This window comes from Phaseolus vulgaris, chromosome 5 (assembly GCF_000499845.2).
Source record: "Phaseolus vulgaris cultivar G19833 chromosome 5, P. vulgaris v2.0, whole genome shotgun sequence".
NCBI lineage: Eukaryota > Viridiplantae > Streptophyta > Magnoliopsida > Fabales > Fabaceae > Phaseolus > Phaseolus vulgaris.
In genome coordinates this window covers 16750736-16776062 of record NC_023755.2, presented here as the reverse complement: position 1 = coordinate 16776062, position 25327 = coordinate 16750736, and the positions used below count along the sequence as shown (strand labels likewise).

General features: G+C 35.3%; 1 protein-coding gene across 1 annotated transcript; it reads right to left on the bottom strand.

Moving 5' to 3' along the window:
• Positions 1-705: 705 nt before the first annotated feature.
• On the bottom strand, positions 706-3270 carry LOC137834038 (uncharacterized). The gene is made up of 6 exons (XM_068642104.1): positions 2900-3270; positions 2504-2635; positions 1772-2115; positions 1336-1501; positions 775-990; positions 706-718 (listed from the first exon to the last, which is right to left on the bottom strand). The coding sequence occupies exons 1-6, from the start codon at positions 3268-3270 to the stop codon at positions 706-708; spliced, it is 1242 nt and encodes a 413-aa protein (XP_068498205.1).
• Between the last annotated feature and the right edge of the window lie 22057 nt (positions 3271-25327).

Sequence of the window (25327 nt, the reverse complement as noted above, 5' to 3'; positions counted from 1 at the left end):
GAGTGAGAGTGGGGGAGAGAAAAAACAGAGTGCAAGTTCTACATACACACATTCTTACTAAGTTTCCAGTTTCTGGTGGTTCTGTTGAACTAACTTGATCGTCGGAGTGCAAACGGCCGCTAGAGGCGCCGTCTGTGTATTTTGCAGGTCACGTCTTGAAGCCATCTGAGAAGAGAGAGAGAGAGTTCAGAAGGTGGTTCTTCAGGAGACACAGTCGCGAAGACAGGGCAGAAAGTGTTACGAAGCGATTCACCCACGTTCAAGTTGCCGGCAGGATCAAGGTACAATTGACATTTATAATTCCCAATTCATTAAGCAGAAAATTAAACCTATCTTTAGCCAATGGTTTTGTGAACAAATCTGCAAGCTGTAAATCTGTACCAATGAACTTAATCTCATATGTTCCATTTGATATGTGTTCCCTTAGAAAGTGATGCCTAATTTCAATGTGTTTGGTTCTTGAATGCATGACAGGATTTTTGGTTAAGTTGATTGCACTTGTGTTCACACAACAAAGGTATATGGTTAAGTAAGATACCAAAGTCATTCAATTGCTGTCTTAGCCATATGGTTTGAGCACAACAACTCCCTGCTGCAATGTACTCTGCTTCAGCAGTGGAGAGAGCAACACATGCCTGTTTTTTGCATTGCCATGAGATCAAGCTTGATCCAAGCAAGTGACAGGTACCACTGGTGCTCTTCCTATCAATTTTGCAACCTGCAAAGTCTGAATCAGAATATCCAGTTAAACTCAATGAAATGTTACCTGGATACCACAAACCAACTTCTTTAGATCCTTGCAAATATTTCAAAATCCTTTTGGCAGCATTGTAGTGTGATTCTTTAGGAGCAGATTGAAACCGAGCACACATGCACACTGCAAACATGATGTCAGGCCTGCTGGCAGTGGGATACAATAGAGATCCTATGAGTCCTCTGTATTTGGTTTCATCAACAGAAATTCCAGCTTCATCATGATCCAAGTGACAACTAGTTGAGAAGGGTGTGCTGATTGGTTTGCACTTGTCCATTTCAAATTTTCTCAGCAGATCCTTGCAATACTTGGCTTGATTAAGGAAAATGCCATCCTTGAGTTGTTTGACTTGCAAGCCTAGAAAATAGTTCAACTCACCCGTCATTGACATTTCAAACTCACTCTTCATGATTTCCACAAAAGTTTCACACAATTCTTCATTGTTTGATCCAAAAATGATGTCATCCACATATACTTGTACTAGAATTGTGTCATCTCCTTTCTTCTTAATGAACAAGGTCTTATCTGATGTGCCTCTGTCATAGCCTTGTGAGGTGAGGAAATCACTTAGCCTCTCATACCATTGCCTAGGAGCTTGCTTCAGCCCATAAAGAGCCTTTTTGAGTTTGAAAACGTGTCCTGGATGCTGATGGTCTTCAAAACCTGGTGGCTGTGAAACAAATACCTCTTCATTTATATAACCATTGAAGAAGGCACTATTCACATCCATTTGGAATAGCTTGAACCCTTTGATGCAGGAGAAGGCAAGCAGCAATCTAACAGCTTCTAGCCGAGCCACTGGTGCATATGTCTCATTATAGTCTATTCCTTCTTGATTATACCCTTTAGCCACTAGCCTAGCCTTATTTCTGGTAATCACCCCATGCTCATCCATCTTGTTTATGAATACCCATTTTGTTCCAATTATATTCATCTCAGGTATTCTAGGAACAAGAGTCCAGACCTCATTAAGAACAAATTGATTTAGTTCCTCTTGCATGGCCAGAATCCAGTTACTGTCCTTGAGAGCTTCATTCAGATTTTTGGGTTCCACTTGAGATACAAATGCCATTGTTTCACAGAAGTTATTCAAGGATTTCCTAGTTGACACTCCTTTCTCAATGTTCCCAATGACGTTATCAAGGGTTAGGTCTCTCGGGGCTTTCCACTCTTTTGGCAAACCTGCAGACATAGTAGGTTCTTGCATAGCATGTGTATCAGCAGTATCAATATAAATCGATTCATTTTGATTTAAAACATATTTAAATTCATTACAGTCAAGGTTATCAACATCAGTTCTAGATATGCTATGATCAGTTTCATCAAATACAACATGCATTGATTCTTCTACTATGAGCAACCTTTTATTGAAGACTCTATATGCATGACCATTCAAAGCATAACCAATGTGCACACCTTCATCAGATTTAGCATCAAACTTACCTAGATTTTCTTTGCCATTATTCAATATAAAGCATTTACACCCAAACACCCTAAGGTGACTCACACTAGGTTTTCTGCCCTTATACAATTCATATGGAGTTTTCTTAAGAATGGGTCTAATTAAGGTTCTATTTAACACTTAAGCTGCAGTATAGACTGCATCTTCCCAAAAATACTTAGGAAGCTTAGATTCATTTAACATGGTTCTAGCTAGTTCCTCTAATGATCTGTTTTTCCTTTCAACTACACCGTTTTGTTGGGGAGTCCTAGGGGCTGAAAAGGTATGTGATATCCCATGCTTCTCACAGAACCTCTCCCCTATGATCACTTCGAATTGATTTTATGCAACAACCATTTTCATTCTGCAGAACCTTTGCTAATTTCTTAAAAGCATTGTAAGCATCATTTTTATGTGCAAGAAACAAAGTCCATGTAAATCTAGAGTAGTCATCCACAACAACTAAAGCATACAAATATCCAGCCAAGCTAGCAACTCTAGAGGGTCCAAATAAGTCCATATGCAATACATCCAAAGGATTTTTTGTAGAGACAATATCTTTTGAATTGAAAGAGGATCTGATTTGTTTACCTTTCACACAAGCATCACAAAGCCTGTTATCCTGAAATTTAATGTTAGGTAAACCAGAAACAAGATCTTTAGATTTCAGTTTATTTAAGTGATTAATGTGTATGTGAGCTAACCTCCTATACCACAACCAAGACTCAACACTTCTAGACAGCAAACACTTGTTTGAAGAGTTAGTTTCCATGATATTAAAAAGATATATGTTATTCACCCTCTTACCAGTAAACAACACCTTACCAGAGGTGTCACATGAGATTGTACAGCCCTTTGACTTGAAGTTCACCTTGTATCCTTTGTCACAAAGTTGACTGATACTGAGAAGGCTATGCTTGAGTCCTTCTACATAAAGCACATTCTCAATAGTGGTTGAATTCCCTGTTCCAACAGTGCCTCTGCCCAAAATTCTTCCTTGGTTATTATCACCATAGGTTACATGTCCCTCTGCTTTGAGCTTCAAGCTAGTGAATTTTGTAAGATCTCCAGTCATATGTTTGGAACAGCCACTGTCCAAGTACCATTGATTTTTCTTGCTGCCTTTCTGCAAAACAGAACAAAGATGATACAAATGGTACCCTTTTCAGTATAGGGTCCAACACAGATTAAAACTTTCCCTTTGGTAGCCATTTTGCTAAATTCTTAGGAACAAGATGCTTTTTAGCAATGCATGACCTAGAGGTATGACCAGATTTCATGCAGTAAAAACAGGTTACATGAGATGCCTTTTTGCCATTGTTAAAAGTTGAAAAACCTGATTTTGCTGGAACAAAAAAACTTGAAAGCTTTTTTACATTGGTTACATTTCCAGGGTTATAACCAATACCATTCTTATTAAAAACAGCATTTTGTGAGCCAAGGAGAGACTGAAGGTTTTCTCTTCCCTTGGTGAAATTGGAAAGGGTTTTTAGCAAATACTCCACTTGTTTTTCCAATTTTTTGCAGTTTTCACAGGTTTTAATAGAGGCATGCAAGCATGTTAGTTCAAGGCTTACCAAATTTGTTTTGGCCTTATGGAGTTCTTCCTCAAGTGTTTTTACTTTAGGTGCAAGCACATTATTTACCTTTTGCAACTTACTGCATATTACAGCTAGCCTATTTGCTTCATCATGTGTTTCCTTGAAAGCAGCAAGCAATTGATCATAGTTATCAGATTCCATAGAGAATTCACTTACTAAATCAGAGATTGACCGTTCATCTTTCACCATGAAGCACAAATTGTTTTCCTCACTCTCAGTTGAAGAGCTGCTTTCCCTTGCTCCTTCCAACCTTCTTGCTCGCAGATTTGTCCTTTGATTGATTGTTTGGACAATCCATTTTGATGTGCCCTGTTTTGCCACAACCAAAGCAAGTGTAATTAGAGGAATTTGAGTCATTAGGTTTAGGATACCTTCTTTTCTGCTGGTTCCTATCTCTACTTTTCTTCTTCAGGAATCTGCTGAATCTCTTTGTAAGTAGGATGATTGTATCATCATGTTCTACATCTTATTTTTCCTCACTGATCTCATTCTGTTCGCTTACTTTCAGTGCAAGTCCTTTGGGTTTTCTTTCCACTGTTTCCTGCTTTTTGAGTCTCTTGAGCTCCAACTCATGCTCCATTAATTTCCCAAAGAGTGCAGCAATTGACAGCTTTGACAGATCACGACTTTCTGATATGGCAGTCACCTTGGGTTGCCAGCTTCTGTCGAGGCACTTCAGGACTTTTATGTTGAGTTCCTCTCTGTCAAATTCCTTTCCTAAACCAGTAAGGCGATTCACAATATGAGTGAACCTTTTTCTGCACATCAGCAATGCTCTCCTCGGGTTGCATTCTAAACAATTCATATTCTTGGATGAGAGAATGTTTTCTTGACCTCTTTACATCTTCAGTACCCTCGTGAGTGACTTCCAAGACCTCCCACATCTTCAGAGGTTAAGAGGTGAGTTACCCAGAAAAAAGCCTACTCTTAAACAACCTCTAACCTATACCTAAGACATTCTTAAAGCAAATACAACTATACATGAAATGTACACAAAAGGCTTCATCAAACACATGTCTTGAAGGGGCAGCAACCATCTTCAACAGTTTGTACAGTTTAAGTAAATTAAACAACATCTTCACGGTTTTGTGGTTTGCCTATCCTCTGAAGTTCCAAAAAAAGAAGAGACCTTCATTGTGACTTTTTGGATAGAACTGTCTTAGCACTTTTCCTTAATTTACCAGTCCCTTTAGGTGGTCTCCCTAGTTTTCTAGTAGTGTGAACAATTTTCGCCCCAGTATTTTTACAATATGTGGCTTTAAACTAGAGGGGGGGAATTGTTTAAAGAGGTTTTTCGAAAACTTTTAAGTCAAGAATGAAATTTCTCCGAGAATCAATTCATAAAGAAATTCAGTTTGCCAAATCACAAAGCAAAAACAACAGCACCAGAAAAACAATCGGTTGTTTCGCAGAAACAATCGGTTGTTTATACCAGCTTGCAAATATTAAAACTGAATTTAAAGAGATTAAGGATAGAGAGAATGCACACAGATGTTTATACTGGTTCACTCTAAACCCAAAGCTACATCCAGTCTTCTTAGAAACCACTGAGGAACACCACTAAGCAATCAAACCTAGATCACTTACAACACAACCAAGAAAGTGACCTTGATCCCCTCAAGACACACACTTCTCTTGGCCAACATACCAACACTAAGAATGCTGATCTTGATCCCCTCAAGAACACACAACACTTCTCAGCAAACACACAAAGATTCTTGTTCAACAGATACAAGGATTACACTTGTTACAGAAGCAAATCTGAAATCAATACAAGCAGAAATCCTATCTCACACACTTTGATCAATCTCAATCTCTAAGCAATCTCAACTCTTTGAAAAACTCAAAAACTTGTGTTAATTAATTTTCTCAAATCTGTTTTTCTGAATATATTCAAAGATGTTGTTTGTTATCAAATCTTAACAAACTTATTCATCGCATTTAAAGATTGGTCAAAGCATTTAAAGACTGGAGCATAATCAGTTAAAAACATTTAAAGCTCAGTCAAAACAAAAACTACTTTTCTATTATGGTACCAAAACAAACAATCGGTTGTTTTGGTTTTAACAGCTCAACCATTTGAAAAGCAGTTTTCAATCTTTTCTAAAAACACCTAAGTATAAAACAATTGGTTGTTTCGACAAAACAATCGGTTGTTTTTCACTTAGTTTGAAAAACACTTTTCTTTTAAAAAGATTGAGAATGCCTATGCTTTGGATTCAATCAAGAGTGGATTACAAAAAGATTGAGAACACCTAAGTATCATTATTTGGGAGTAGTGCTTTAGCATCCCTAAGTAAGTTAGCAATCCGAGGAGAGGCATGACGTGATGGAGACGGTACATCCCCAGTAGCAGAGACCTCCACATGATGATTATCAATAGGAGTCGTAACATCCTTTGCATCTACGACAAGTTGTGAATCAAAGCCTTTGGCTTGCATAACAACCTTTGAATCCCCTACCATCCCCGATTCTAAAACCCGAACTGTATAAGAAATGGGAATGAATAATCCCTACCTGGTTGAGGACCTATCATGATCCGAGGCATCCTTGAGAAGGGGCATATCGGCAAAATCATCCTCACCTACATTTGTTTTATCGGAGTCAAGTTGATCAAAAGTGACCCTGCATTAGTCCCACCAAGAACATCAATTATATTACCAATAGGGTCTTCAACAAACGTCGGTTGTGGATCTTTCTTCCAATACTCTTTATGTTGTTTAGGAACCACGGGTTCCCCACAACGAATTTTCTTCTGAGAAGACTTATGTTGAGATCCAGTAACACGACCCTGAGCATGAATCACACGACATTGAGCAAGTTCATGCCCAATCATCTTACAGTGAGAGATCAAAATGAAGGGAGCCATTCCACGTCGGCTATAAATGCAAAGCCTGAATGTTCAACCAAGGGTTAATTTGGAAGAGAGGACAAAAGATCAATATCCACCAACACTCTTGCAAACAAAGCCCTATTTTTTTTCATGGTATCATCCAAAGACAAAGGAGTATCAATGCCTATAGCGATAGAAAATATTGCCCTTGGTCTCCAATATTCCAAAGGCAAATTGCAGATTCTAACCCAGGCCTGAGTTTTAGTACTCTTCATAGTAGATGGAACAACGTCTTTTTTCCAAGCAAACAATCTCAAGAAACTAGGAGATAACTGCCATGAACCCATCCCGAGAACCCATCGCATGTCTTCTAAAAAAGAGAATTCAAACTCATAAAAACCCTTCCCAAGAGGGTTGTTTTCCATGGTCTAATAGCCTTCCATACAAGCTGCAACTTTTTAGTTCAATCAAGGTGTGTGAGAAGTTTATCCCCCTTAGATAGAATAATCTGACCATGTAGATGGGTCTTGCAATTTTCAAACCAACCAAGTAATCTTCCTCTTCAACTCGAACAACAACCATGTCCCCCTTGATACAAGGTGTAGGTAGTTGGGACACAGAGATTCCTCATATAATCAAATAAAATATTAAATTATTTTTTAATTAATTATTTTTCTAAAGAAAATATGTATGAAATATTTCTTTAGGTTCAATATTGATTAAAATTTCTTAATGTATTTTCATTCTAAATGGAAAATCATGATGAATTACTTATTTATGTAATAAAATATTATAATGAAAATGTTTATTTATGTTCGACAAAAATTTACATTAATTTTATATAATTTCATTTCATTTATATATGAACTATAAAAAATTGATAATGAAAATGTTTTTTTTATTGTAGTGAAATACAGGTTAAGTATTCTTAAGGTTCACAGTCACTTTTTAGTTAACCCCTTTAGTATTCTTGATATAGGTCACTCTTGATTTAACAAAGTATTTTTTATTCAAACCACTTTTGTCTAATCGAGTATTCTTCTGAATCACAATTGTTAAATCAAGTGTGTTCAAAGCTTTGAAGAATCTAAATCCTTGTGTTTGATGGAAGGATGAAGTTGCTTGAAGTTGCAGATGTGCTTTAGAGTAGGATCTGGGGTAGCTTATCTTAGTAATCCACTATTTGTTGAATTTAAAGCTTGAGTGTTTTCAAATCTTTTAAGTTTAAAGTGTTTTTCAAACTAAGTGAAAAACAACCTGTTGTTTTGTCGAAACAACCGATTGTTTTATACTTAGGTGTTTTTGAAAAAGTTTGAAAACTGTTTTGGATGGTTGACTTGCTGTCAAAACAAAACAACCGATTGATTCGCTCTTTCAACCGATTGTTTGTTTGAAATCCTAACAGAAATAGTTTTGTTAGTTACATGAGCTTTAAATGATTTTATAATGGAATACGCTCCTGCTTTAAATGCTTTGACCAAAATTTGAAAGCTATAAATAGTTTGTTAATGTTTTATAACAAACAACAAGAAAGAAAAACATATTTGAGTTTTTCAAAGATCTTTTAAAAGATTTGAGTTTTCACTTTGAACTTTGGTTATTTAAGAGAGAAGTGGAATAGGATTACTCTGTATTGATTTCAGTTGATTCTGTAACAGTGTAATTTGTTCTAAGAACTTTGTACATTCTGGTGTTGTAAAGCCAAGAAGGGTTGTGTGCTCTTGAGGTTGTCAAGATCAACATTCTTGGTGTGTGTGTTGAGCCAAAGGAAGTGTGTTTCTTGAGAGGATCAAAGTCACTTCTTTGGTGGTGTGTGTATGTAATTTGGTTTTGATTACCTAGTGGATTCCCCAGTGGTTTCTGGGAAACTGGATGTAGCTCTTGGTTTAAGAGTGAACCAGTATAAACTGTTTGTGCATCTCTCTCTTCCTTAAACTCTTTAAATTCAGTTGTTGTTATTTTTACTGGTATAAACAACCGATTGTTTTTCTGGTGCTTTACTGTTTTGAGCTTTGTTTCTTGGCTAACTGAATTCCTAATTTGGTTTCTTCTAAAGAATTTCATTCTAGACTAAAAAGTTTGCGAAAACCCCCTTTAAACAATTCACCCCCTCTAGTTTAAAGTCATACATTCTAAAAACAACCACTCTTGGCTGACCCGTCAAAGAGTATTCTTTACTCAAGCCTCTCTTGGTTGAACCGAGTATTCTTTATCAAATAACCACTCCTAGCTAAGATATGGAGGTTTGATATTTCAATAATCAATAAATCATTAAGCCTAAAGACCAGAGGATTACGCCCTAGGTTTTCTCTCCTAATTCAGATCATCGTGCTCTTTAGGGAGGATAATACCTTTTGATGTATACAATGGACAAACTACTCTCCCATGTATCCTAATACTTTAGTCTTCTTCAAGCTTGAGGATCTTTATTTGAAGCAATGAGGTGTGTTTTATCATTTGATCATCATACGCGTATATTGTAACCTTTTCTCTATTGGCTTAGAGAAATGATCTTCATCTGAGCAGTCTTTTGACATTATATATCTTCTCCTCTCTATTTTTCTTCTGGATGAAATTTTTTTTATAAACTCTTTGAAGAAGGTAGTCATTAGGTGTCTGTTTATGGTTGTTGATCATCTTTAGCTTTTGTGCATGTCCATTGATTGTGGCATTTAATGCAACCTCGATCTTTCCTTATTTTTCTTCACAACATCCTTGATAGTTGAAACCGCTTATCTCCTAAGGTAGTATAACCTTTTGCGCAAATTCATGATTAACATAAATTTTGTATGGGGTAGATAGTTGGGTCAAAGTTGACAATCTCTTTATGCCAAAAGGTTGATCAAAGGGAATCAACTTTAGTTTGTATCTCAAGAGATATTTGATATTTGATTTTGAATCAATTTTTTTGACAGATGGACATTCCAAACAAACATAGAATAAACACATAAATATTTAATTTAAGTATGATGATTGCTTAATTTATACGTATCATTTAATTTTGAAAAAAATGTAGAAATTTGGCCTTACCAATATATATCTTAATAATTAACTTTTAAATTTTATTAAATAATTAAATATTATATGATATATATAATTATATGACATATATAACTAATTAATATAAAGACATTGTAAATCACACTGTTATATAAAAAAAGATGCTGTGAAAAATATATATTTTTAAAAATTATTTTTTCATTTAATTAATACATGGTATGTATGACCTTATATATATATATATTTTTTTTTTATTTTTTTTTAAATTTTTTTTTTACAACACTCATTTAGGTTTAGAATAAAGGCAATGAATAGAATATTCACCTAAAAGACAAAGTGCCATTATATTAACAATTATTTCATTTATTACCTTCCAAACTTAAATCAGTAGCATATAAGTACAAGCAACTGAAAACAAGCTTGCGTATCCATAAAAAATGATAACAAAATAAATTGCGTGTGCACACATACACGCTAAACCCAATAGGTATGGACGAAACTCAACGTCGATTCTCCCTTTGAACATGTCATGCATATGTAGAGAAAAAATAGCTAAGAAAAACTATTTTTTTAATATACTGTTTTTTATTCATTTAAATAATTTATCCCTCCTTTTATTTACTAATCTATATTATCTACTATTTAGAGGTCAGAAAATGGATTTCTCACCATATTTTACTTAAATTTTATAATTTTATGCATGAGAAATCATTTTTTCAGCAACCAAGTTTTTATTCTTTTTTTCAAATTTATTTTTGAATCTTTTTAATTTCCTAAAATATTTTAGATTGAGTTAAAGTTTTAAAATGTATATAATTTAATTTTTTTATATTAATTTAAGTTTTTTTCAATAAATATAAATACTTTAATATTTATAATTAATTTAATTATTTAATTTTAATTTAAATAAATAGAAATATTTTAATATTCATAGTTATTTAAATTTTATAAAAATTGTTTCATTTACTTTTTTACAATAATTTTTTTAAAATAATGATTATTTAAATTTTCAAAATTGTTTTGGTTTTAATTTAATTTATATATATATATATATATATATATTTATAATTTAATTAATTTAAATATTTATTTTTCTTTGATAAACACAACTATTTTAATATTTATAATTTATTTATTTTTTATTTTAGTTTTAAAAAAATATTGTTTTATAAATAATAATATCTCGATTTTGTTGTATTTTTCTTGGCTAATTGTATTTTTTTGGAGTTTCTTTTGTTCTTATTTTCTATTCTTAGTTCAGGTTTATATTTTTTTAGATTATTAGAAAAAATCATAAAAATTGCATTTTAGAAGTTATATTTTGTTTGAACCATTTAAGGAGTGCTTTGATAATTGTAGAAACTTTTTCTGAATTGGACTTTAACCTTAGAAGTTGGAATGAGGATATTGATGCCATGAAGATTTGAAAAATTGAGTTGAGATGCAAAAGTCTAAATAAAACAGGCAATAAATGATCAACTAGCTCATGTTAAACTAGCACTAGACGGTCAACGCTACACTTAAAAAAGTTGAAGTTTGTTTATTTAGTTTTATAAGCTTAATTTTTGTTGGAACTTAAAGCAATTCTTGTGTAAAATATAGAAACTTTATTAATAGAGATTATCCGAAGCGAAACATGGGAGCGACTTAGATAAAAGTATATTAGACACTTAGGCGCAACAGTAGGGTAATTAAGTTTAGTTTTATGTTTTTGAGGTTTCCAATTCTTTAAAGAAGTTCTTCATTTTCTTTTATAATTTTTTCCATCGATTTTTTTCTCTTTACTTTCAATGTTCTGCCATTGTTTTTCAAAGTTGAATTTAGTTTTGGAAATGGGTAATAGCGAAACGAAAATCATGTTAGATGCTCAATTTTAATGTTTTCTTCTTTAAAATCTTTTTAGAAATTCATTTTTTATCGAAAGTAGTTTTCGAAGAACATACAAACCGATTGATTGTGTTTTCTTCAATAATAAGAATTCCATATATGGATCTCTCTTGCAAATTGAAGTTGAAGATTACTAACCATGGTTTTTGTTCCTATTTTTCATTCCAAATCTGAATTTTACTTTTCTTGTTTACATTTTGTGTCAAAAAAAATCATTCAAGTTTATGCACTTTACAATTTCAGTTTACAAGATTTGTTTAATTTAATTGCCATTTACTTTTTCTGCAATGCTCTGTTTTACGTATCTGCACTTTATATTTCATGTCGTTTAATTTTATGCACTTTACTTTTCTCGCAATCTACATTTCTAATTATTTACTTTTCTCACAATTTAAGATTTTGTTTTGTACGTTTCTCTGCAATTTACTTTTATACTTTCATTTTCATTCTTTCTCTTTGTCTCTTCATATAATTATTAGACAATCTATTAAGTGATTGCTTACTAGATGATTTAAAAGTTGTACGAAGAATCTTTATGCATAATTCATTTCATTTTCTACACAACAATTGTTAGACGGTCTAGCAAGCCATTGTAGACTAGACAATCTAACAATTGTAATTCATTATTTCTATTTCATTTATTTTGTTTTTAGTTTACATTGCATTTTAGTTTCATGTTTTTACTATTTTTGTGTTTACAATTTTGTTTTTACATTTCTAAATGTTATTAGACGGTTTGTTAGATAATTGTCTATAGACGTTTTTTTTCTCACTTTGCTTTACTTTTCAGTTTGTTTTACATTTCCATTTTAATTCCAATTTTGCCTGTTAATTTATAAAAGAAAGATTACATATAATTACTTTTACACATGACATGTTGTTGGATTCAACCTAAGTTGACCCTATACCATATTAGGGGGGAACTTAGTTTTATTTTGAAAACTTGACATGATTAAAGGTTCATCAAAGGGTCATCAGTACCTTGTCGTTACGTGTTGGTGATGGTGTCAAGAGATCTTAGACTATTAAGAATAGTTTACAACCTAAGAATCATGGATTGGATTGTCTCATTGTCCTTTATCAAGTTATTCTATATGGTGAACATCTTATACTAGTGTCTAAACATAGTCAATTGTTTTTCTTGACCTCCTTTGATGTGACAAAGCAAAAGTTTCCCACATCTACTTAGCACTTGACATAACATGGACTTTAGAAATACCTTATTCAGAAAGAACACACAAGAATATGCCTAGCTTTGGCATTCAACTGATATTTATATCTTTGATCTTTAAATCAGGTATCACGAGGGAACAACTTTCAAATGGAATCAAACAGAGAAGGAATTCCATTCTCAATCACTTTCAGCAAGTCTATGTTTCTATACTCAAGTAAAAACAATCATCTTAAGTTTCTAGAGCTAATATTCTTACCCTTAAACATATGTGACGGTTGATAGCTTGACCTTAAGAGTCCATAGAGTCTAGCCAAATCATTCCTCTTATCCTATTAAATTTAGGGAGAACTCATTTGCTTCATGCTTGTTCTTCAGTAAAATTGATTGAAAGGATGAGATATGTAGCGAAATTGAAGTGTATTGTAGGAGTTCGATAGTGTAAATGAATGCAGTAGGAGTTAGACGTGCATTGAAGAGGTTAGGCCAACTTCATACAAATTCCTTAGGTTAAATCACTCTAAAAAATTGTTACCAAATGATTGAGACTTTGGAAAGAAAAGCTTAAGCAATTTTGACAAAATTTCAATACTCACATCAAGTCTGAATTCTACATAGACTAACTACCTATTTATAGAATAAGCAAGCTTGCAAGCCAAACTTCTAACCCTAACTTGCCGCCAAAATCTCCCAAGCCTAGCTTGGAGCATAAGCTTCTCCTAGGATTAGGGCTAGATGTGTTGCTTCTTATCCCAGGGTTATGGTTTGAAGAAATCCCATCATTTGTCATTTTGAAACAAAACCCTAGTCTAATCTGTTGAACCAAGTGGTGTTCAAGCTTTGAAGAATCCAAACCCTTTGAAGGATGTTGAAGCCTTTGCTGTGCTGGTTTAGCTTAGTTCTGGGGTAGTTTATGATGGCATTTTCATGGAGCTCTTCTTGGATATTGTGAAAAATGGTGCGGAAGCTATGGATTGAAATGGGCAAGATCCTCCTAGGAGTTGTGGTGATCTTGAAGGTGCATGATGAGTATGGAAGAAGGGAGGTTCGACCAGCCCTTTGATAGATGGTGAAGATGAAGATTAGGTCCTAGAAACTAGGCAAAAGCAATGTATGGCACAATGTGGGCAGCATAACATTACTCTCATTAATCTTCAAATACATGAGCCAAGCCCTCTTATTTATAGTGTTTAGAGGGCTGGAAATTAAAAAGAAAGTGGAGGGAAATTCAAATGAGAAGCATCTGAATTTGGAGCCAATTCCTAGTCACAAGGAAAGCGTGACTTGGTTTCTTTTTTTGGCACCTCCTAAATCTACACATACACCTTTTTTTTGTCACATGGAAGGTGTGGCTTAGCTTTTTACATTTGCACCTCTTATATTTATATCTACACCTCCCTTTATGTTCTACTAAAAATACTTACAAAAGAAAGACATCCAATGATGCTTAGTTGGCCCATATCTTCTATTTGTTGGGCTTGAGCTGAAGCTTGAACTTGTATTTGGGCTTGGGCTTGGGCTTTTTCTATCATGGGCTTGGGCCTATTCCATCATCCCCTCCCTCTTGAAAAGGATTTGTCCTCAAATCCAATGCTTCTTCTTCATCATCATTATGTGGATGTATGTGGCTGGATGGTTTCCATCATCCCCTCCTTCTTGAGAAATCTGTCCTCAGATCTACAGTTTTGATCTCGAACAACAACCTTATTCTTATTTTGAAAACTAGGCTCGTCCTCCAGGATCAAATGTCCATCTATGGGAATCCTGAAACAAAGCAAAGGAGTTAGTGTGAGCAATTGGAGAAAACTTAATTGTATGAAGTTGCCATTTTTGTTTTTCTTCTGTTTTTGGCAACTTTTCACAATATTTCCCTTTTGATGGTTGTATGTATCCTCTAATCCTCTTATGTTTTATAAAATTTCCAATAGTAGTTACTTTTCCCTTAGGCATAATTCCTTTAGGAGGTGGTAACAACTTTAAAAGGGAAAGAGGACTATGTTCACATACAACTTCAAATGTAGAAATATGAGTAATCTTGTGGACTACTCCATTGTATGCATGCTCAATAGGAAAAGGATACTCATCCAAAGAATTGTGGTTGTCTCTCATGATTTCTCGAAGCATAGTAGAAAGAGCTATGTTTTCAATTTTATTTTGACCATTCTTTTGAGGATGATAAAAGTTTGAAGAGAACAATTTAGTTGTAAGTTTTCCCAAGAGAATCCTCAAATCATGGTTTGCAAAATTTGGAGCTCTATCCAACAATATGCTTGAGGATAAACGATGAATATGTATCACTTCTCTAGAGAAGAGTTTATCCATATCCATGAAAATGGAATCAAAACCTTTTGTTGTCCTAGGAAGCTCTAATTGAAATTAAGGCTTGTGTCTTCCCAATGATCATTTGCAAAAGGTGAAGGAGTATAGAGTTCAGGAGACATTGCCTTAGGTGTAGTTTTAAAACAAGAAATGTATCTAGGGTGATGTCTTTGAACCTCCTTTCTCATGGGTGACAAAAGTTTTCCTTTTAAAAGCTCTAGAGTTTTATCTACTCTAATTTGGCCCATGAGTTCTCCTGAAGAATTTTTCTCTTATGTGTAAAGGTAGTCTTGTTGTTATAACCATTGTTTATAAGAATTTGTACATTTTGCAATGGTTGTCTCAATAAGACATGACAAGTTTCTTTAGGCACTAACTCACATAAAAATTTGTCTTTGTAGATGCCTATAGATAACTTGTCCTTCACTTGGTGATATCTTAGCACATATGAGAAATAATCTACTTCATCTTTATCTATGCAAGCCTCTCTCAAGGATTCTTCTTTTTTGACTAGGCTTGCAAGTGTTCCTCTACAAAAGGTAAGGCTAGGTTGTTCAACAAGAAGCATATTTTCAAAGGTATTTTCAACTTTTACTTCTTGTTGAATGGCCTTGTGGGAAGGAACACTCTTTTCCCACGCCTTTTGTTCTTCAAGGGTTTTCTCTTGATTTTCTATTTTTAATATGCTAGTAAGGGGTGTTATAAGATATTCCTCATTCTTTCTAGATTCACACCACCCCTCACCTGGTTTTTCTTTTTCTTTTTCTTTAGCTTCCCTTTCGTCTTCCTCTCTTTTCTTTTGTATCTTTCTTTCCTTCTTTTCTTTATGGGAAGCAAACAAATTTTCTACCCTCATTTCCCAATCTAAGCAAGCTTCTACATTTTCTTTTCCATGGAAATGGGGTAGGTCTACCCTAACCTCTCTTGGGCTTTCTTGTTCTCTTCTATCTCTTCTATGTCTTCCAGGGGGTGCTTGATAATAATCATTTATTCTAAGGCTTCCCTCCCCAAAAGAATCATGAGCTTTAGAGATAGATGCATGAGAAGGTAATTTTTTTGAAATGTGAGACTTCTCATCCTTTGCTTTAGTCAATTCATTAGTTTTGGTCTCATTCTCCAATTGTTTAGATGAAATTGATTGAATATCCTTGGAAAGTTTTTTTAAAAGAGATTTCAAGGATTTCACATCACTTTTAAGAGATTTAGAGGAGTGAGAAGACATGACTAAAACTTTGTGTTTAGAAATGTTTTACTTTAAGAAAGATGAGGAAAGTTAATGAAGGTAGTTTTCTAGGTAAGAGAGGTGAGTCACAGTGGACTACTTAAATACCAAGTCTTTGCCTTAGCCAAAAACTATCCCTAACAAATCTTTCTTTAGGTAAATCACTTAAAACACAATGAGGATGTAGAAATAAAAAATTTTATGCAACAAAAACAATGCAAGCTATCTAGAAAATTATCAAAGCTTTAAACAAGACCAAACAAAAACAATTAAGCCAAGTTAACAAAAACAAATGGCGTAATTAAAGCAATTAACAAATGCTAAGCTTGAAAGTTTAAGCTAGTCGGCCCTAGGTGAGGCTTCTTGGACACTTGGAGCCCTTGAAGACACACTCACCGTCTAATTACGTAATTAAACAAGTAATTAACAAAAGTTAAGTTGCAAAGAAATTAGATGAAACTCCCTTTGTTGATTTTCTATTAGCACTCCCTTTGTTGTCTCCTCTTTGTTGGGCCCTCCAATGTATGTGGTGTATTTAGAAAGTGTTTGTTTCTGCCCCTTGCCTTTGTTCCTCTTGTTATTAGGTAATTAATTCTTCAATCCAGCACCTATTAAGAAAACTAGACTCTCCTCAAGTCAATTCCCACTCAATCAAGTACCAATTGATAATTAATCCACCACCAAGCTTAGAGGTCAAAGAATTAAAGCAAGAAACAAATTAATTTGAAAAACAGTACCACACAAATGGAATTAAATGTGACAACTAGAAAGAGTTTCAATGAAATATTAGACAAGCAATTAAAAGGTACTTAAAGAAAGGATGGCACACAAAATGGAACCTATGGAATAGCACTAGATTTGATTTCAAAATCAAAAACAGCACCACTGAAATAATTGTTGTGGTCCAGAGAGCGTGATTTTCACTGATTTATGCTGAGCTGGCCTTTTAAAATTTGCTTCTGAAAATTTTTATGCAAACAGATCAAGATTTTAACAAAATTCTGGCGTTGGTTTCACTCCAAACGCATGCACCATTTTGTTTTAATAAATTTTCTAAAATCAGTGCTCAGTTACGCCAGTTGTAGCGTTAGGATTGCACACTGTTTTTATAATATTTATCATTTTTTTTCTATTTGTTTTTTTGAACTGATTCTTTTTTTTTTTCCCTAACACCTCAATCTTGCAAAATCCAAAGGTTCAGAATTTTCTTATGTGGGAAAATAATTTTCTTAAGCAAAACAGCCAACACAGAGTTATGCAAAACAGGGGATTTTGTAAATCTGGAAAAAACAGCAAGATATACCAAAAGAAAAACACAAAGGAATTGGTGAAAAGGAATTTGTGTAGATCTAAACACAAATATGAACTCAAGCTAAAAATAAAAAGCACCAAAGGATAAAAAACACAGCAGATTCAGATCAAACATTTATACCAAAAACAAGAAATAAATAAGCCAAACAAAGTACTACTATGATTTGATGACATTTTGGAAAAACATGACTAGACAAAACACATATAGATTCAGAAATTAAAAGACTCAAAGAGCATAAAATAAACCAAATAAAATTGCAATAAGGACTCAAATACCTAAAATAAAAAATAGCAACACAAAGTGTATGGAATCCTACCAAAAATTGCACAAGGATTGCTCAAGATCAATTGAACAAGATGCACCGATTGGAATTTCCAAACAGCACACCAATTCAAAGCAAAAATTAAAAAACAGCAAGACAATATGGAATGTAAAGAACAACAAGGAAATAAGAAGAACTCAAAATGAAAATGACCAAGAACTACTCATCTTTGAAGAACCTATGCTCATGATACCAAATGATGGCATTCTCATGGAGCTCTTCTTGGATATTGTGAAAAATGGTGCGGAAGCTATGGATTGAAATGGGCAAGATCCTCCTAGGAGTTGTGGTGATCTTGAAGGTGCATGATGAGTATGGAAGAAGGGAGGTTCGGCCAGCCCTTTGATAGATGGTGAAGATGAAGATTAGGTCCTAGAAACTAGGCAAAAGCAATGTATGGCACAATGTGGGCAGCATAACATTACTCTCATTAATCTTCAAATACATGAGCCAAGCCCTCTTATTTATAGTGTTTAGAGGGCTGGAAATTAAAAATAAAATGGAGGGAAATTCAAATGAGAAGCATTTGAATTTGGAGCCAATTCCTAGTCACAAGGAAAGCGTGACTTGGTTTCTGTTTTTGGCACCTCCTAAATCTACACCTACACCTTTTTTTTATGTCACATGGAAGGTGTGGCTTAGCTTTTTACATTTGCACCTCTTATATTTATATCTACACCTCCCTTTATGTTCTACTAAAAATACTTAAAAGGAATTACAAAAGAAAGACATCCAATGATGCTTAGTTGGCCCATATCTTCTATTTGTTGGGCTTGAGCTGAAGCTTGAACTTGTATTTGGGCTTGGGCTTGGGCTTTTTCTATCATGGGCTTGGGCCTCTTCCATCAGTTTATATGTTGTAATCCACCCTTTGATTAAATCTAAAGCATAGGCAATCTCAATCTTTGTGAAAGTAAAATGTTTTCAAACTAAGTTAAAACAACCGATTGTTTTGTTGAAACAACCGATTGTTTATACTTAGGTGTTTTGAGAAAAAGATTGAAAACTGTTTTTAAAATGGTTGAACTGTTAAGAACCAAAACAACCGATTGATTCGAGGAAACAACCGATTATTTGTTTTGGGACCATAACAGAAAAACTGTTTTATCTTTGACTGAGCTTTAAATGTTTTAACTGCTTACGCTCCAGTCATTAAATGCTTTGACCAATCTTTTAATGTAATTTAAGAGTTTGTTAAGATTTGATAACAAATTACATCTTTGAATAAATTCAGAAAAACAGATTTGACAAGTAATCTTTGATAAGTTTTTGCTAAGAGTTTTTGAGTTTTTCAAAGAGCTGAGATTGCTAGGAGTTTGTGATTGATCAAAGTTTGTGGAATATGATTCTGCTTGTATTGATTTCTGATTATCTTCTGTAACAAGTGTAATCCTTGTACTCTCTATGAAACAAGTTTCGTTTCTGTGTTTGCTAAGATTGGCTGTGTGTTCTTGAGGGGATCAAGATCAGCAATCTTGGTGTAGGTGTGTTGTTCAAGGAGAGTGTGTTTCTTAAGGTGTTCAAGGTCATTCTCTTGGTTGTTGTGTAAGTGATCAAGGTGTGATTGCTTAGTGGATTTCCTTAGGGTTTCTGAGAAGACTGGATGTAGCTCTGGGTTTAGAGTGAACCAGTATAAACAACTGTGTACAATCTCTCTATCTCTAACTCTTTAAATTCAGTTTTTAATTGTTGTTTGCTGGTATAAACAACCGATTATTTTTCTGGTTGTGCTGATTTTGTTTGTTGTTTTTGGTAAACTGAATTTCTTATCAATAGTTTCTTGAGATAAATTCATTCTTGTTTTAAAAGTTTACGAAAATTTTCTTTAAACAATTCACCCCCCTCTAGTTTAAAGCCATCCATTCTAACATAATCGGCTTAGAATACAAACTTAGGACAGTTCAACCCAAAATACAAGGTTGTAAAACCTCAGGAATATCCTATACTACTCTATCCATGTATGTACAAGAAATAAAAGAACAAAATTTATTCTTTCCTGCTCCCTCTAATTCATTCCTCTTATCCTAAATTGGTTGTGGTTGGATGACTCTCTATCATAAAAACTAACTCTAGAGGTTGGCTCTGATACCAACTGTAGGAACATGCCATATAACATACCATCAACCTAGCAAATAGAACTATTTAGCAACAAGCAAACAAACAACACAATCGTCTAGCATAATCGTCTTAGTAGAATTTCTAATTGATCATCTAAATAGAAGAATAACAAAGCATGAGCAAAAACAATAGCAAAAAGAGATCAACACACAAGAATTAATCATGGTTCATCCAAACTCGGGCTACATCCAGTCCTCTTAAGTAATGATAAATGCCATATTTTAGTCATATGTCATATTTAAATACAAGCACTTATGAATATTAATTGATAAAATAGATATTTATGAATTTAGTCTTTTTTTTTACATATTTTGTGATTATAATATGAATAAGAACGATTTATTTCCAAATTTGTGTTAATTTCAGGATTCTAAGAAAAAATGGAGATGAAAGGGCAAAATGAGAATATATGAAGATAAAAAGGGAAAGCTGGAATGCTCCAACACTCGCCCAAGCGAGCTCACTCACGTCCAAGCGAGATCACTCCAGAGACATTGAGCCTGTTTTATCCAACTTGCCCAAGCAAGCCCAATCACACCCAAGCGAGAAGTCACTTAGCCCAAACTCAACTAGGTTAAATTTGAGGCGTGAGGCACATCCCTAGATATCATTGGGAGAATAAAAGGTAATAGAAAACCCTAGAGAAGGAAATCATTAAGGAGAAACATCCAGGATCTTTTTTTTTTGCTTTCCATGCTTATAATGCCTAACATGAGTGGCTAATTCTACCCTTTGAGATTGAGAGTAATTTGTTCAAACTCTTATATATTGAGGTGATATTTAAATGTAATATTATGTTTTTGATTGACGATTGGTATTGTCATTTTATTCATAAAACTTGTTTACCAAGATTTTGATCTTAGATTTGACTGAAAAGTACTTCTAAGTTTCAAACCTAAATGATAATGCTTAACATATTTGAATGCTAGGAATAAATTTGAAATATTAATTGCTATCAACATCTAATCGTAATGATAAAGAGTTTTTATAAATATGTGAGGAATCGATATTTTGGAGATTCTCTTAATAACTTTATATGCAAGAAATCGATATAAATGAATTTTATATGGGCATACAAATCAATCAAAGGATAAAATTTATTATACTTTTCAAAATACAAAAGAGTAAGAAGGATGAACCCCAATCTCAATTTGCCCAATTGAATCAACAACTCTTTACTTTGCTTTCTTTACAATTCTTGCAATCATACACAACAAATTTCCAACAAACTTTATTATTTTGTTTTCTATTTAGTGAATGGTATACATGATAATTCAATTGTTTGTTGTAGGTTAAATATCCGTCCTTATGGACAAATTATTACTTTTGACATGGTATACTTTTCGTAAAATAGTCATCAAGTTTTTAGTACTATTGTCGGGGAATAGTTTAATTTTTTAGTACAAATTCCAAAATATTGTGAATACTTTAATTGTTTTTTATTTTTTGTTTATTGTTTTAATTTTGTTTTATTTTATTTTAATTGCAGATTTGTTTTATTTTATTTTTAGATTTATTTTATTTTATTTGTTTTCAATTTTATTTTATTTTTTAAAAACAATTTTTTTTACTGCTATTGAATCCTTGTGGTAACCCTTGAGTGAGTTGTCTTATATGATATTAAGAGGTCAAGTTCCCAAAGACCAATTATTATTTGAATTAGAGATTAAAAAGGCAACTTGAAGAAACATGAAGACAAATACATAAGAAAAACATGGAGACACTAGAGAAGAATCGTCAACCACTTCTTCCTTTTCCATTAATATTTTTCAAGAGGAAAGCAACATGGTAGAAGAACAAGAACCACCTTTGATACAACTCAAATAGCCAAGCAGATGGACCAAGGACATAACAAAAGCAAAATGCATGAAACCTGAAACCACTGCACGAAGCTGCAAGGAGAAGGAGAAAGGGCTAATATAAACGCACCATGAACACTACACGAAGGAGAATAAGTATTTGGGGATTAAAAAAAGGGAAAAAGTGGGAAACTCAAGTTTTGGAACCAAACAAGTTTTTAAAAAATGGGAAACGCATCAGATTTGTGTTTATAAGTTTCGCTTGACCTACCTTAGTGGTGGAAGGAGAAGCTTCGAAGCGGAAGAGTTTTTTTTTAAAGGAGAAAGTGAAGATGGTGAAAGGAGAAGTTTCAACCGTGGAAGGGGTACCACCGTACGGTTTTAAAAAACGTTGAGGAAGGAGAAGTTGGTGTGTGGAGAGGGTTACGATAGGGTTAAATTTTTTTATTGTCTTAGGTTAAATACTTATTATGTCAGGTGTAATAAAATATTACATGGTAAAAATTTATTATGACGGTTCTACCCTGAACAAACATAGTACATACTTACTATGTTAGTTTTAATTTTAACCGTCATAATAAACTTCATGATAATTACACAAATGCTACCACACTATTTTTAGTGACAGGTAATCTACACTCGTCATAGTGCTATCATTGATTCTTATTTTTGCACTAGTGATTGTTGCTTTAGACTTGTAGAATGATTTTTAAGTGTTGCATTTATATTTAAGTCACAATTATTTTATTGTGACAATTGCACTTGGATAATTCTGGTTTATTCTTTCATACTACATTTATATTATTATTATTATTATTATTATTAATAATCTATTGTTAAAGGATGTCAAACTCAGGTTCCATGAGTAAACATAAAACCGTTAACCACATCATACAAACTTTATTGTCATATTATGATTATTATTACTATTATTACTATTTTTATTAATAATAGAAAATATTAATAATTTTATTATTAATAAAAATATTATTATTAATGTTATTTTTATTATCATTATCAATAATAATATTAATAATAAGAATACTAAAATATAATAATAATAAAAATAATGATAATAATATTTGTGCCGACCCATCCTCGGGCGTTGACTGGCCTCGGGTGTTGACCAGCCTCAGACGTTGACTGTGTCTGAATCAAGGGGCGCTTACATCCGATGGACGCCACCTCCCGATACCCACGGGTAGGAACGACCGTGGAGGAGGCGGCACCATAGGACACACCCACAAATAGGAGGGGCCACCCCCCGCTACCCACGGGTAGGGAAGACCCTGGAGGGGGCGGTGTAAGAGGCCACGGTACGGGCGTGGAGGCCTCGGACCTCGGTACCTCAGAATAGTAATAAAGAGAAGAGAAATGTGGCTTCAAGGCCATATTCCCAGTACTAGCAGGGAGTGACATGACTCGTGAAGTACCCATACATGAGGTGTAGGGACGCGACAGTGCACACCACCTTTGGAGAACCGCTGGGAAGGACACGACCTGGGAGAAGGCCACGTCCCAAGGGTAATCTACATGCATGGTGCGAGAGGAAGGCTGAGATACTTTCAGGACGAGTGACTAGAGGCTGGGGCGTATGCGTTGGCACCCAGGTAGTCATCCCCTGCGCCGGATGCACTTCGAGGAGGGAAGACTCATGCGCTGGGATTTCCCTAAGTTGGGTTACAGCGTTGTAAGGCCTTCCACGTGGAGTTGCGTTTAAGTCATAAGTGACACGTGGCACTAGCACTGAAGCCTAAGGTATATAAGCTTTTCTGAAAGCTTAGTAAGGTACGTTTTGAGTCATTCTAGACACACTTGAATCATTTGCTAGCTTACACACTGTACGCACGAGTGATTTGAGCATAAGAGAGAAGTTAGTTAGAAAACAGTTACGCACCTTCAGAACACCTGAGTTACAGTGTTCCGATACGGAGGTGCACGGTATTTAGTGCCTTACTGACTTGAGCGTCGGAGTGCAAATGGCCGCGAGGGTGCCCTTTGTTCTCCCTGTTTCAAGTACTCACGGCGGCGAAGGGTGGTGATTTGGAACAAAGACGAAGGTGTCCTTGATACGCGAGTCTTAGCAACGCACGAAGCACAATCTGGTCAACCGGCAGGAACATTTGGCGCCCATCGTGGGGCAGATATAAAACATCAGTCCCATTGTTCAGTAGTGAGTTATGTGGAGGTTTCTCAAGAATCTTGCAAGGTTCACCGTTCATCTTCGAGTTTCGTTGAGTTTCACCGGTCGTTTTCAGTTTCGCTTGGTTTCTACCGTTCATCTTCGAAGTTTCGTTCAGTTTCACCGTTCGTTTGTGGATTCGCTCAGCTCTACCGTTTGTCTCCAAGTTTTCTCGGTTTACATTGATCGTTCTTGATTTCGCTTGGGTTTCACCGAAGGATTTACCAAGAATCACAGTTACAGTTCGAAGTTTTCCAAGAAGTTACGAAGAATGAGGGCAACAAGGTAGAGTTCGACGCGGGCTGAGAGTGACGACATGACCATGCAACAGGTCATGGAAATGATGCAAGGCCTTCAAGAGGCGATGGCGGCATCAAAGGCGGAGCAAGAGCACATACAGGTGGACCTCGCGGCGTCGCAAGCAAGGAACGCAAAGTTATGTCGCGCGAACGAGGAGTTGTGCCGCGAGTTGTGCAACCACCCTGGGAATCGTGAAACGGAGGATCGCGAATGTTTCACGCAACCTAGGGAGTTTCCCACACCGTGTTCACAGTCGATCATGGAGGCTGTGATCCCTCGCATGTTCGTAGGTCCTAAGGTGACGTTTACGGGGATGGAGGATCCCGAGGCACACCTCACTGCGTTTCACACGCAGATGATGCTGGTTGGGCGGCTCTGACGCCGTGAGATGCAAGCTCTTCATGAACACGTTGACAAGGATGGCAATGGATTGGTTTATCAGCCTTCCAGACAGCCATATAACTTCCTTCGCGCAACTGTCACAACTGTTTAGGGAGCAGTACATCACGAACCGGGCTCCCCCGCCGGTGTCGTATGATCTTTTTTATGTGAAGCAATATCAGGGGGAGACATTGAAAGAGTATATCAACCGCTTCGGGGCGCAGGTGGTGAAGGTTGGCACCACGGAGGAACCGATGATTGTCTATGCGTTCAGGAAGGGGATGTGCCCTGGACCATTTTGCGAGTCAATCATCAGAAGCCGCCCCCGAACCTTTGTAGAGATTAGGTGTCGCGCGGTGGAGCACACCGCAACAGAGGGCGAGGTGTGCGAGAAACGCACGAGTGTTGCACCAGCACGCCCAAGAGCGCAGTCACGTGCCTAGCCCGCTAGGGTGAACGAGGCCGCGACTGGAAGGAAAGGTCAGGAGAGGAGACGCCCCTACGAGGCGAGGAAGCCCCATACAAGGGAGCGTACAAAAGGGAATAGGCTGATGAGGCACAATTTCGTGGTGGAGTTGAAGGATTTAATCGTCGTGCCTAACATCGCAGATAGGCTGAGGGCCGTAGTGAAGACTGATAAAGTACTGGGACCTCACAAGGACGCATGGTGTGAGTTTCACCAAGC